This window comes from Coffea arabica, chromosome 1c (assembly GCF_036785885.1).
Source record: "Coffea arabica cultivar ET-39 chromosome 1c, Coffea Arabica ET-39 HiFi, whole genome shotgun sequence".
In the NCBI taxonomy this organism is placed as follows: Eukaryota; Viridiplantae; Streptophyta; class Magnoliopsida; order Gentianales; family Rubiaceae; genus Coffea; species Coffea arabica.
In genome coordinates this window covers 42,688,025-42,702,422 of record NC_092310.1, presented here as the reverse complement: position 1 = coordinate 42,702,422, position 14,398 = coordinate 42,688,025, and the positions used below count along the sequence as shown (strand labels likewise).

Below are 14,398 nucleotides of genomic sequence, written 5' to 3'. Positions count from 1 at the left end.
TATATGAAGATAATATCAATAACTTGATCTTGGTGTTTAAATGATACAACATAACCAGAAGGTCCAGAAGTCACAAAAGAAAGAAAAGAAAACATGTGAAATGAGTAAATTAGCTACCCAAACAAAATATAAGAAGATCAGCAACTTACTTTGGAGGATGAAATAAGGCAGCGGCGGAGCCAGGAAAAATTCTTAGTGAGGGCAAAAACAACTCTAATATTTTTTACCTACTTTTTTTTCTAGTTTTTTAAGCAAGAAAAAAAAATCAACAACAAGTACAAATGATGCATATATTTTATGAAAAACATAACAAAAACTCAAAATTATTAATATAATAATAATGATTTTATTTTAAAAAGCAAACTATACCATTAACAATGCTCACAACAAGTTTTCATATTTTTGATAACGATTTACAACTTTCTCATTTTGAACTTCACAAAAAATATTTTTTTCAATGTAAGTAACTAAATAATCATTCATCCAAATGTCTCCATTCTATTTTGTAACTCTTCACGATATTCATAACTGAAAAAACCCTTTCTATGGTAGCTATAACAACACGTCAAAACAAAACCAACTTTAGAATCATATAAACCAATAGATACACAAAACTTCAGGAAGCACACTTGAGATTATACTAAAATTCTATGGGTACTATAGAAATTTAAGAGAGCAGTGGGGCCCATGCCCCTAGTGTCTCCGCTGTAGATCTGCCCCTGAAATAAGGATCTTCAGGGGCAACTCTTGAATTGCCATTATTGAACTTGCAGTTGAGTCGGAAAAATTTAAAACCTCAATTATTTCAAGAGTTGAAATATTCCCCAAAGAAGATGGGATCTCCTCCAAAGAGCAATTTTTCAATGCTAATTTCTGGAGAGGAGGAAAATGGTTCTCACACTCTGAGGCTGTCCACTTGACAATATCCAAGAGAGATAATTTCAAGAAGCTAACTTTAGGAAATTTCTCTACATCCATGTTCCATATTTCTCCTTCAAAGGCCTCATGAAGTAATTTGAGAACATCAAGATTGGGTAGATTTGCAATTGCTGATATTTTGCACCATGACAAGTGAAAGCATCCCAAGGTTAACTTGTTAATAGTCAACGGAAAAGAAAACTCAATATGATATTGCACATCTGAGAATGGAATAAAAATCAAATTTAGTGATTCCAGTCGACTAAGAAAGTCAAGTATTAGAACGTTGCTTTTACCCCATTGCAGAATCCTTATCTTCAAGGAGCATGCATTTTAGCTTGCGGATGTTGGGGAACTTTCTGAATGTCTTGTCCATGATTTCCCACAATGAAGAAAGAATAACCTTTGAAAGTGTATCTAAAGTACACAACTGTGAAGAGTTGTCAAGATTGTCGATTGGAAACTGTAAACCAACGTGCACTGGTGACTTTTCCTTTAGTTGTAAATACCTTAGTTTCTTCAGATTCCATGCGGTATTCGGCAGTACAAGCTTCTCAAAGGGATCCATTATGACAGTTTCCAATTTCGAGAGATTGGCTATTGATGAAGGGATGGCTTCCATGTCACTTTGGACTGCCAAATACCTCAACTGAATGATACGAATTCTATTTCTCTAGGAAAAGTAAAACCTAGATGAATTTGGCTTAAATCTAGCACTCTAACAAGTTTGAAGATGGGAAAAGCAAATGAAAGATCAAAGCAGTCTTGTTGGTACCTTACACCATCACTGGAGAACAGTAGACAATGTATGGAGGAAGAAAATAGCCTCAAGCTGCAAAAACTGCTCCGGTGGAGAGTTAATGCATAAACGGCATAGGCTGCGTGGCAACATTACAAGTATAAATTTCTTCATTGTTTCCAAGTACCAGCTGCAATAACTTTTCTTCTTTGGCTTTCTTCACACATAACTCGTATAACAAATCATGAACGTGGCAAGATTGGAGAGAAATTTCTAAAATTATGATGAATTTTAAAAAAATTCTACAAAGGGACATTTTGAGTATGAGATTCCGTCAAAGGGGTCTTCGCATTCAACAAATGGGAGCTCATGGAACTCGCATTTGCTGAATGCGAAACCTCCTTGAATTTTCGACCAACGAAATCCACAAAAAAAAAAAACAAAAAGAAAACAAGACCTCGCATTTATGAAATGCATGGTCAGTTACCTGGCATCTCTTAAATGCGAGGTCACTGAGATGCGAGATCACTGGTACCTATCGTTTTATCCTTTGGTTGCAGTGAATTTATGGTGGTTACTATAATGTGTTGTCTGGTTTTGTAATCCCTTTTTATGTGTTAAATAACTTCTCTTGGTGCCTTTTTCTATCCAGCGCGAACTCCTAAAGAAACAGCTGGAGAGAACAAGGAACCAGAAGGAAAAACTCGAGGCTTTATGCAGGTCACTTCAAGCAGAGAGAAAAGCGAATTCCACTGGGAGCAGCAGCTCAGACGCAGTTGCAGTTTAGTTCAATTGCAAAGGCAGTTTAAACCTGTTGAGCTGCTATGAGAATCACATAGGGATGCGTAAAGGAAAGCAAAATCATGTGGGAGGAGCTGCTTGGCTGCTGTTGCTGTTTCTATTCGTGGGAGGACCAGAAGCTCTGTCTTTCAGATTGAGTACCTTGCATTTCTCGAAAGCGAGGCACCTCAAGCTCGCATTCATCGAATGTTAGCTTAGTAAGTTCGTATTTGCGAGCTTTGTGTTGTTTTTTTTACTTTTTCCCAAAATCTTTCTCTTTTTTTCTGAAACACTGACCTCGCATTTGTGAAATGCGAAATCTTTGAACTCACATTTCACAAATACGAAGATTATAATCCTGGAACTAGCTTCAAAAATTACCCTCCTTGTAGAATAACTTTTTTTTTTTCATCACAATTTAAGAATTTACTCCAAGATTTGACCCCACCAAGTGATCCTCGTTTAGAGATTATGACTCAGCTTCTACCAATGAGATACAACATGTAGTCACCCGCCACGTCCTCGGAGCTCTTAAACTGAGTTTTTGGGGCAAACCCTTCAGTGATCCATAACCAAATTAACCTCAGTAGTGTGTTCATGGTCTTCTGGAAATGCTCCAAAATAGAGAAAGCATGGCTTCAGATTTTCTGGCAAACTTTTGTAACTCAACTCTAACACAGCGAGGCATTGTTGGGTACTCGAAATAATCCTTGTAGCTAAACTGTCCACAACATCTGTACTAGAAATAGTCCTTGAACTTAAAACTGTCCACAACTTCTATCCAACCATGTTGGTCCATATTCGCTAGAATTCCAGCAAGAATGACAGTGATAAGCGAAAGTCATTGACACTTTTTCACTATTTGCATTTCGGGTTTTCATAATTTCAGGGACAAATCTTTTCCAGGAGATAACTTTACTTTTAGCAATTCCGAGCTTTCATGAATCATGATGGGTGAGTTGACGAACAGGATGAGGTACTTTGTCCAGTTTATCTTGCGGAGCAACATTGCAAAGTCAACTGGTCAAGATTAATCTACTTCCGCTTCCAGTCCATTCCATGCTGCAATGTCCCATAAATCATCCAAAACAATGAGATATCTTTTTCTTCTCAGACGTCTACAGAGTATTTCAATCAAATATTTTTCACTCATCTTTATATATTTTTCAAAGGGCTTGGAAACAATACAAGTCAAAATTTCAAGCAATAGATTTTTCTTGTGATACCCTTGAGAACAGTACACCAAGCATGTGAGTAAAAATAGGACTTAACAGAAGAATCATTATATACTTTCTTAGCCCATGTTGTCTTACCAAGTCCTGGCATACCCGTAATGGAAACAATTTGCTGCTAATGTGATTCTCTTCTGAGTCGATTGATTATGGATTTTGCCTCATCATTGAACCCCACCACCACATCATTGATTATTGGCATACTTCCTTGTGATGGTGTGTGATTGTATCTCTTGGTAGCTTCCTTAACTTTGCCATCAAGTCCTTTGGGACCACAAATCTTCACGGCCTTAGCTTTAATGATCTTAGTTTCTTCTAAAATGGAATCAAACAACATAGAAGAAGAATACTAGATTATCTCCAACCATTAAGGAGTCAATAAGAAACTCTACCTTATGTGCTACCTCTACGACACGATCCCAAAGCTCCTGAAGTTCCTGATCATCATTGTGCAAGTCTTCGTTTTAGGAAGGTAGTGCATTTAGTGAAGTTTTAACTTAGGAGAGTCCATGACATTGGAAAGTCACTTTTTTTGAAAAAAAAAACATTTAATTTTGAAAAATTCCTAAAATATTAATGACCTTGAAACAATTGCAATTGTTGCTGTAACCTACGAGTAACTGTAGTACATGAAAACGTTTAAAATTAACCTTAACACTAAATGCGGCAGTTCCGGGAAATACATAATAATTATAAAACTAGGCTGCTAAATTAATAGTAATTTATACTTTTCTTAAAAGTACTTGTTAAGAGTAACGTCGTTAATAAAAATCATAACGAGTTATTCTTAACGTCTTAGTTGTCTTTCCTTTTCAAATGAGAGTTTGTGTTTTTAAAAGAAAAAGGGTTAATTACATTTACCTTCCTCGAGGTTAGGCCAAACTACTAATCAATCCTCATGCTTTCAAAAAATAACAAATGGCTCCTCACAATAACTGCAGTCACTTGTGATTAACGAAAGTAAGGAAAAAGACTAAATGCCCTTCAACATGTTTGATTAACTTCTAAAACAAACAAAAATTATTTTAAAATTACACAAATAGCTTTTTGGCGGGAAAAGCTATAGAGGTCTCCTATATTTTTGCCACTACTCCGGCCACTACTATAGCAATCATCCTATTTATCATGCAACGGATTTTCTGTCCCACTTCTTATGCCACTCTCTGTCTCACTTTTTATTATATTACTATTTTTCATTCATAAATATCATGTTTTAGTTCTTATTTGTTTACTTAAGATCCAATAACTATTAATTGAGTAAAAAATAGATACAACAGTCTCAAAAAATTAATATATAATAGAAAATTAAAAAATACAACAGAAAATTCATAAAAAATCTTATGTTTTATGCATTTTGAATTTTTGTGTTCGTTAAATTCTGTGTTTTACTCAATTAATAGTTATTAGATCTTAAGAAAACAAATAAGAATTAAAACATGATGTTTATGAATGAGAAATAACAATATAATAAGAAGTGAGACAGAAGATCCATTGCGTATTTATCATCATATTCCTACACTCTCTCTCCTTCTCTATTAACCCTTTCCCTTCTATATGGTTCAAAACTTTAATCTTTAAACTCTGATCATTCTACTCTTTCTTGTTTATTCAAGTATTTTACTTTCTAATCCCGTTGATAACCAAAACGAAACAGAAGATTGTAGTAGTATTGTTTGGCTTGTTGAAGTGACAAGAGCTTGGAAGGATAGTACATCTTTAAACTCATCATGGCTTGCATGGCTAACCTATAGATTTTAAGCAAAAATTTTACTCACCTATATAGAGATCTATCAGTGGAAACAATTTTCAATGATTTGAAAAACATTTTTATGATATTTATTGGAAAAGATTGTGGGGGGTTTTCTGTATCACGCATCATTCATGTGTTATTTTCATGAATATTAAATTTTCATTGTATATTACGTGTATTGGGTTTTGAAAGCTCGATCTATTTTCATGAAGTGAATATCTACAACTATGTATACACAACTAAGTTTTTTTCTCCTTTTTTATGACTAATTAGTTTATAATCATTAGAAACTGTATTTGCTTTATTTATTGGTATAGGCTGGAAATGGGCTTGCCAGTGTGTATGATGTTACTCTTCATCATAGAAATCAACAATTTTCATTGCGGAACATTGATCCTGATAGGTACTCCTACATTGACTTGTTGGCTGATATGTGTGAGAAAGTCATGAATCGAATGGCTGGTGGGCATAACTTATTGATCTCCTTAAGTTGTGATGTCCTTAGAACAATAGAAATGATAAAAATAAATAGTGATTCTGATGTTCTGGAAATGTTTAGCCTACACAGGAGAAGTGGGTATATCAATGTGTATGTTCAGCAACTAAATGGAAACATTCCACCTCATGTAAATGATAACACTGGCAATGGCAACAATCAAGAGGGAAATGAGAACAATATGGGCTTGAATGCCATGAATATTGGAGCTGTCTTGGGCAATGATGGTGAAAATATAAACAATGATTGACAAACGAAAACAGTATGTCATTGAACGCTAACAATCCTGATGATGTTTGGATCATTGATCCAACTCTAATTGGTCCTGGGAAAAATAGAGATAATGCTATGGATAGTAACAATACTAAGAAATCTGGAAAAGGAACTAGAACTAGCATGAGGTTGGGGCAGAAAACCTTCACATCTGTTGGTAATATTGAGGATTTTAAGGTTAATGATGACATAGAAATTAATGATGGACTCTATATATTTAGTGACAATGATGAAATGTATGCTGAGTTTGACGATGATTTGTTTAATTCATATGTGAACGAGGGTTTAGAAAAAAATTCAGAAGATAGTGGTGATTTGTCTGGTTATGAGTCAACAAATGATGTTGAAGCTACAAACAATTCAGATAGTGATTTAGAGAATAACTTGATCGGTGCTTGCTTGAATGCTGCTGCATTTTATATACCAGAAGGGGAAAAATTCAGGTTATTAAAAGGAATGATGTTTCCTAATGTTGATAAATTTAGAAAAGTTTTGTATGAGCATGTGATTCAATGGGGCTTTCCTCTTGTTAGAGACAAGAATGAGAAGAGTAGAGTGACAGCCCATTGTGGTACTGAAGGCTGTGAATGGAGGATACATGCTTCCCCAATACCTGAAGGTGTGACATTTTGTATCAAATCATGCAACCCTGATCATACATGTGTCATGAGTGAAAAAATTACTGCTAGTGCAAAATGGATGGCAAGCAAGATAGTAAATCTGCTAAGAACAGATTCAAGTGTGAAGCCACAAGTTTTGAGGCACGAATTGGGCAAGTATGGAGTCAAACCTACTACCATGCAGTTGTTCCGAGCAAAACAAAAGGCAGTGGCCATTATTGAGGGTGTTGTAAAAGAATCAAAGAGACTTTATTAATTCTGTATCCTTCCTACAATTCATTCTAATCTGTATATACAATTTTCTGGTACACTAAACAAGGAAAGTCTACACCTAATTCCTTTAATTTTAGAGACAGCTTATTCACCCTGATTTCCTCCACTAATTTACCTAAAATATCTCCTAAGATTACTCATTCAAGATTCCTACACTTCCCCTCAAGCTGGTGAATATAGATCTTCCATTCCCAGCTTGACAACACTCTCATGAAACATGTTGCTACACAGTCCCTTTGTCATCACATCTACAAGTTGAAGTCCTATCGGAACATACAGAGTACAAATCAATCCACTTTGTAGCTTCTCTTTAATAAAGTGCCTGTCTATCTCTATGTGCTTCGTCCGATCATGTTGCACTGGGTTGTGAGCTATACTTACAACAGATTTGTTATCACAGTATAGCTTCATCGTTTTGCTCCATTGAATCCTCAAGTCTTCTAGGATAATTTTAACCCACAATAATTCACATACCCCTGCTGCCATAGCTCTGAACTCTGTTTCAGCGCTTGACCTTGCTGCCACACTTTGTTTCTTGCTTCTCCAGGATATTAAGTTTCCTCCAAGAAATGTGCAATATCTCGAAGTTGATCGCCTGTCGACTGGAGACCCTGCGTAGTTTGCATCTGTGTAAACTGCCAGATCAATCTCAGGACCCTTTTTGAATAAAATTCCCTTCTCTGGATGTGCCTTTAAGTAATGAAGCACTCGATAAACTGCTTGTAGATGAACTCCTCTAGGATCATAAATAAACTGACTAATAACACTGACTGAGTAAGCTATATCTGGCCTAGTATGTGCAAGATAAATGAGTTTCGCAATAAGTCTTTGGTACATCTCTCTGTCCACTGCTTTATCTCCACGAGCCTCACTTAATTTGTGATTCTGTTCAATGGGAATTCTAACTAGTTTGCTCGCTGTCATGTCTGTTTCCTTGAGCAGGTCCATAACACATTTCTGTTGAGAAATAAAAATTCCCTGCCTTAATCGAGCCACTTTAATTCCCAGAAAATACTTCAATTTTCCTAAATCCTTTATTTCAAATTCCTTGGCTAGGCACCACTTCAAAGTTTCCTTCTCTACTTCATCGTTTTTTGTCACTATAATGTCATCCACATATACAATCAAAATAGTAAGTCCCCCAAAGGCTGAATGCTTGATGAACAGGGTATGATCTCCTTGACTTTGCTTGTAACCATTAGCTATCATTACCTTGGCAAATCATCCAAACTAAGCACATGGGGATTGTTTCAGCCCATACAATGCCTTTTTTAACCGACAAACCTTGTTCTTGTCAACCCCACTGAATCCCAGTGGAATGCTCATATAAATCTCCTTTTCTAATTCTCCATGAAGAAAAGCATTCTTCACATCGTACTGCTACAATTCCCAATCAAAATTAACAGCCAAGGACAGCAGAATTCTTATTATATTCATCTTTGCTACTGGAGCAAACATTTCCCGATAATCTACTCCATATGTCTGTGTGTATCCTTTCACGACTAACCTCACCTTGTAGCGTTCTAGGGACCCATCTGCCTTAAACTTTACTGCATACACCCACTTACAGCCCATTACTTTCTTGTTCTTTGGTAACTCAACTAATTCCCAGGTCCCATTCTTCTCTAATGTTTCTATTTCTACTTCCATAGCAAGTCTTCATTCTTTCTTTGATAATGCTTCAGACAATGAGTTAGGAATTGAGACTGTGTTTAAGGTGGAAAAGAAGCTTTGATGGCTTGGGAAAGCTTCTCAAAAGACACAAAGTGAGACAATGGGTATAGGGGTCTTTTGGTACATTCTTGGGTTTTTTTCCTTACAGCAATAGGTAGATGTAGGTCCTGGTCAAGGCTAAGAGGCTCATGACAAGGCGATTTAGAGCTGACAGAATGGTCGGTCGGTGGTGTAGAATTCAGATTTGATTCACTCATTGTTACCTCATTCCCGAAGCTTGGTTCAGAGGATTGTTCTTACCTTGTAACTACGATGGGATCTCCTTTCCTTGTATACACTTGGTCAAATTGGAACCAGTCATAGATTTTACGATCTTTTTCCTTTTTTTCTTCTACCACATTAGATTGAGGAATTGACTCTCGAAATTCAGATTTGGATGACTCAAATTTGGAAAACTCTAAAGGAGGAAATTTTAACTCCTTGTCTTCAAGTGTATCTAACTCTCCCTGAAGATAAGGAGTGATGAAATAGGGCTTATTTTCAACAAATGTAACATCTGCCGAAACATAGAGTTTTCTAGTAGGTGGATAATAACATTTGTAACCCTTTTGAGTAGATGAGTACCCCACGAAAACACACTTAAGAGCACGAGAATCTAACTTCCCACGGTTATGACTATGGACATGAACAAAGGAAGTACATCCAAAAACTCGAGGAGTGAGATTAAAGGAAGATCGAATATCAGGGTCGAATTTGGATAGGTTCTCTAGTGGACTTTGAAACCCTAAGACCCTGGAAGGAATCCTATTTATGACATAAGTTGATGTGAGTACAGCTTCTCCCCAATATGCTTTTGACATATTTTGTTCAAACAGTAAGGCTCTAGTGCACTCAAGAAGATGTCGGTTTTTTTGTTCTACCACTCCATTTTGTTGTGGAGTGGTAATACAGGATGATTCATGTATGATTCCTTCTTTTTGGAAAAACAGACTCAAGGTTTGATTGAAATAATCACGAGCATTATCTGAACAAAGTGTTTTATCTTGGTGCCAAATTGATTTTGAATCATTGAATGAAAAACAGGGAAAATATGACTCAAATTAGACTTATTTTTGAGTAAATAGATCCAAAAGACTCTTGTGCAACCATCGATAAATGTGACAAACCACTTAGACCCTGAGATGGTTGGAATAGTTGATGGCCCCCAAATGTCACTATAGAAAGGAGAAAACGATCGTTTATTACTGATAGGAAATGGTACACGAGTGTGTTAGCATACTCACAAATATCACAATGAAAAAACTGAACATCAAATCCCTTGAACAAGGAGGGAAACATTATTTTTAGTGCAGAAAAAGACACATGACCTAGACGTCCATGATATAACCAGATGACATCCTTATTGGAGGGTGAAAACAATGTGGACAGGGCAGATTTACTAAATTCTGGTTGACTTGATGTATCCAAGTAATAGAGTCCATCATGCTTCTTAGCTAGTCCAATCCTCTTCCCTGAGCCCCGATCCTGGAAGTCACAAAAAGATTCATCAAATGAAATAGAGCCATCTAGATTTTTGGCAAGTTTTTTTACAGAAACCAAATTTGTAGATGATTGAGAAACACGAAGAACATTTTTAAGAATCAATTTTGGAGTAACTGGGACATCTCCGATTCTTGCCACTGTGGTTGTAGTGCCATTCGCAACAACAATCTTTCTATTGCTAGGACAGGGGTTATAGGTTTTGAATTTATTTGAAATATGAGTCATATGGTCCGTAGCACCAGAGTCAAGAATCCAGATATTCCTAAGCTCATTGCCTAAAACACTAAATGCAAAAGAGACTAGAGCCTCACCTGAAAGTGTCAATGAACACATTGATTCCTTGGTTGAGAATTGTTAGTTGCTGGTTTGTCAACTGCCTCTAACATACTTTTAAGCTTCTCAATTTCCTCCATACTAAACCCTCCAAACACTTGAGTTGGATCTTGAACCAACACATGAGCCTGCCTTTGCTGGCCACCTTTCTGTCCCTATTCACGAGTGGGTGGTTTCCCATGTAGTTTCCAGCATTGCTCTATGGTATGTCATGGTTTCTTGTAGTATGTGTGCCACAACTCCTCGTGATTCTTTTGCCCACTTGTTTAATTGGTCTTGTCCGCAGCAACCTTGTTCAGTACCAACCGCTGAGGTTTGGAACTTAAAGAGCTGAATTTTCTATTGAAGATAACTCTAACATAATACCCCTGCGACTTTCTTCTACACGTACCTGGGATATTGCTTCGGTTAGAGAGGGAAATTCTGGCCTGCCCAGAATTTGAATTTGTATAAGATTGAATTCAGAGTTTAGGCCAGCCAAAAATTGATAAACTTGGTCCCTTTCTATGAACTTTTTGATAAACACTACACATTTACTACAGTTCAAATCAAGTGTCCTGTAATAATCCAGTTCCTGCCACTGGTTTTGCAGAAAATTGGCATACTCCGTCACTGTTTTTGTCCCTTGTTTTGCTCCAGTTGTCTTTGTCTTGATGTCATAGATAAGAGCTGCACCACTAACCTTGGAATATGTCTGATGAAGGGCATCCCAAATTGCTTTTGCTATAGGAATAAACATACACGTATCGCTGATTTCAAAAAAATCATGGAATTCCATAACCAAGACATGATCATTGAATCCTCTTTTTCCCATGCTTCAAACCCCGCCGTTTCACTATCTGGTGCTATTTCCAATAGATGACCCAACTTTCCTTTTCCTTTTAGGAATGTTTGAACCAATTGAGACCACTTCAAATAATTTTTTCCATTTAGTCTATATGCTTCCTGGATGTTTTAAAGCTTTGTTGTGCTCCATGTAATTTGTTCTTCTTCCACAGTTGAAGACAATTGCCGCATTGAGGATGTAGCATCTGCCATGATTGAATAGGATCAAGTAATTGGTGGAAAGGAAAAAATGTATAGTAAAAGGAACAACAATGAAGTCTGGAGAGAATAAGAAAGGAACCAGCAATTAAGGTTGGAATTGACAAGAAGCAAAGGTGGTATTTTTTCCAGAACCCTAGACGGGCCTTGATACCATGTTGGAAAAGAATCAAAGAGATTTTATTAATTTTGTATCCTTCCTACAATTCATTCTAATCTATATATACAATTTTCTGGTACACTAAACAAGGAAAGTCCACACCTAATTCCCTTAATTTTAGAGACTGCTTATTCACCCTGATTTCCTCCACTAATTTACCTAAAATATCTCCTAAGATTACTCATTCAAGATTCCTACTGAGGGAAATCATGCTAATTCCTACAAGTTGTTACCAAAGTACTGCATCATGCTCCTTAACACAAATCCCGGAAGCCTTGCTAAAATTCAGTTTGAAACGGGACTTGGATCTCAAATACTTTCTGTTAAGAGGATTTTTGTAGGTCTTGATGCAATGAAGAAAGAGTTCCTTGCTGGATGCCTTCCTTTCATTGGATTTGATGGGTGCTACTTAAAGGGACCATATGGGGGAGTATTGCTATCTGCAGTTGGTTTGGATAGAAGAATGGGTTATTTCCTATTGCTTTTGAGGTTGTTGAGAGTGAGAACAAAGAAAGTTGGTTGTTCGTCTTTAGGTTGTTATCAGATATGCTTGATGGATTTTCAAAAGATAGACCTTGGACTTTTATGACAGACAGACAAAAGGTTTGTTAAAATCTAAGGTCTTGTTACTATTCTACTCTAAAATACAATACACTTATTACTCCTATACTTGTAATAATTTTGTTTTTACAGGGTTTGACATAAGCTATTAGCTCTAAAGTACCTTGGGTAGTAAATAGGAAATGTTACAGACATATCTACAACAACTTTAGAGGTCAGTTTCCTGGAATTATGCTAAGGCAACTATTTTGGCAAGCAGCCAGGTCCTACAGTGAATGACTTTTTATGGAGTCAATGGCTAGAATCAAAGAATTGAAACTTGTTGCACATGAATGGCTTGAAAAGATTCCATACCATTTATGGGCAAGGCATGCTTTCCCAACTAATTTGAAGAATGACCATATCACTAATAACATAGCTGAGTCCTTCAATCATTGGGTAGGAGATCTTAGGGGGGCAACTATCCTAAATATACTTGACGGTCTTAGAGCTAAGTTGATGAGCAGGCTGCCAAAAAGATTTGAGAAAGCATGTACTTGGAAAAACTCTATAGTCCTTAATGTTATAAAAAAGTTGAATGAGTTTAGTGTTCAAGGCAGGAAGTGTACTTTATTATATGCTAGTGGGTATGAGTTCCAAGTGAAGGAGGTTTAAGTTTCCTACAATGTCAACATCAAGGAAAGAACATGTGACTGCAAAGCTTGGCAACTAACTGGAATACCTTGCAAGCATGCAGTGGTTGTCCTTGTTAACAAAAGGGACGGTTCAGAAAAGTACTGTGATCCAAGCTTGTCCAAGAATCAATACATCAAGGCATATAATGAAGTCATTCATCCTGTACCTCATGTTAAGTTTCTAGCCAGATTTTGATGCAAATCCTTCAAATGTCCTGCCACCAATGCTTAGGAGGAGATTTGATAGGCCAAAGAAGGCAAGAAAAAGAGAGCAAGGTGAATCACCTACTGTGGGGAAAGATAAAAGATCATCTACTTTATGGTGCGGCCACTGCAAGCAATTTGGCCATAATAAAAGAACTTGCGAAGGTGGTCCAAAGAGAGATAGAAAAGGAAATTGGAACCAAAGCAAGGTAAAGTACTATAATTTACATGTTAAACATTCACTTTTTAATGTTTACTTGGCTCCACAGATTTACTCACTTTAGCATTTCATTTTCCTCGAAGCTAAATCTGGATAATAATGAAATCAGTTTGAAATATATTGACAACAATCTGAGGCAACAACAGCAGCTGCATGTTGACTATTTCATGGAGGAACACAGGTGTCAATTGTGGATAACATGCCTTTTGGTGGAGCACAGGTGTGAGAACCCGTGAATTTTCTTATTTTCTAGGTTTTATTTTATTTAATTACACACCTTTTATGCATTTTCTTTATTAGGAAAAATTTTCTAAATAATTTTATGAGTAAATAGGATTTTTAAATTATTTTTCTAGTATAATTTAGTTCATGAGGTCTTAAGAGTATATACCGGATGTGGGACCCACTAGTGCGGTAAGTTCGATAAAATTTGGCCAATTAGGTTAAGTTTAGTATTTTAGGATTAATTTACTAGGTGTTAAGAGATAATTAGAGGTTGCCTAGATGGATTATCATTGGAGAGATAAAAGGATAGAGTTGCATTAAAAAGGTCATAATTGTCACTTTATGTTTTAAAGTTGGACCTTGACCACTATTCATTACCTTTACTAAATATTCAATTTGGATTCAAAATCATCTTCATTCATCAAGCATCTTGGCCGACTCCTTCAAGAAGAAAAGAAAAGAAAACTCTCAACTCTCTTGCTCTCAATCTTGCTCAATCTAGCAAATCAACCGTTTAAACTTCCAATTTCTCCATAAAAACCCTTAGTTTAGTAGTAGTAAGGTTGTTGGTGAAGTGGTTTGGAAGAAAGTGGTGCTAAGTTGGCTCTTTTCTTGAGGTTGCAAGATGAGTAGTTAAGGAATTCCTTCTTTGGTTTTGGTAATGTGAAATTAATGACTTG

At 36.4% G+C, this 14,398-nt stretch overlaps 1 protein-coding gene across 1 annotated transcript; it reads right to left on the bottom strand.

Annotated features, from left to right (window-relative positions):
* Positions 1 to 8,311: 8,311 nt before the first annotated feature.
* LOC140005355 (uncharacterized) lies at positions 8,312 to 11,444 on the bottom strand. Its single transcript, XM_072046232.1, has 6 exons — positions 11,022 to 11,444; positions 10,686 to 10,785; positions 10,143 to 10,608; positions 9,056 to 9,547; positions 8,594 to 8,738; positions 8,312 to 8,461 (listed from the first exon to the last, which is right to left on the bottom strand). Exons 1-6 carry the CDS (start codon positions 11,442 to 11,444, stop codon positions 8,312 to 8,314), a joined length of 1,776 nt encoding a protein of 591 aa, XP_071902333.1.
* Between the last annotated feature and the right edge of the window lie 2,954 nt (positions 11,445 to 14,398).

Bases quoted from the DNA above. Each gene is read 5' to 3' on its own strand.
- LOC140005355 (XM_072046232.1), bottom strand. From the start codon at position 11,444: ATGGGAAAAAGAGGATTCAATGATCATGTCTTGGTTATGGAATTCCAT. The intron at 9,548-10,142 runs GTTATATCATGG...GATTCCTTCCAG, and splicing joins TCCAATAAGGATGTCATCTG to GGTCTTAGGGTTTCAAAGTC. The intron at 8,462-8,593 runs GTGAGGTTAGTC...TGGGAATTGTAG, and splicing joins GGTCCCTAGAACGCTACAAG to CAGTACGATGTGAAGAATGC.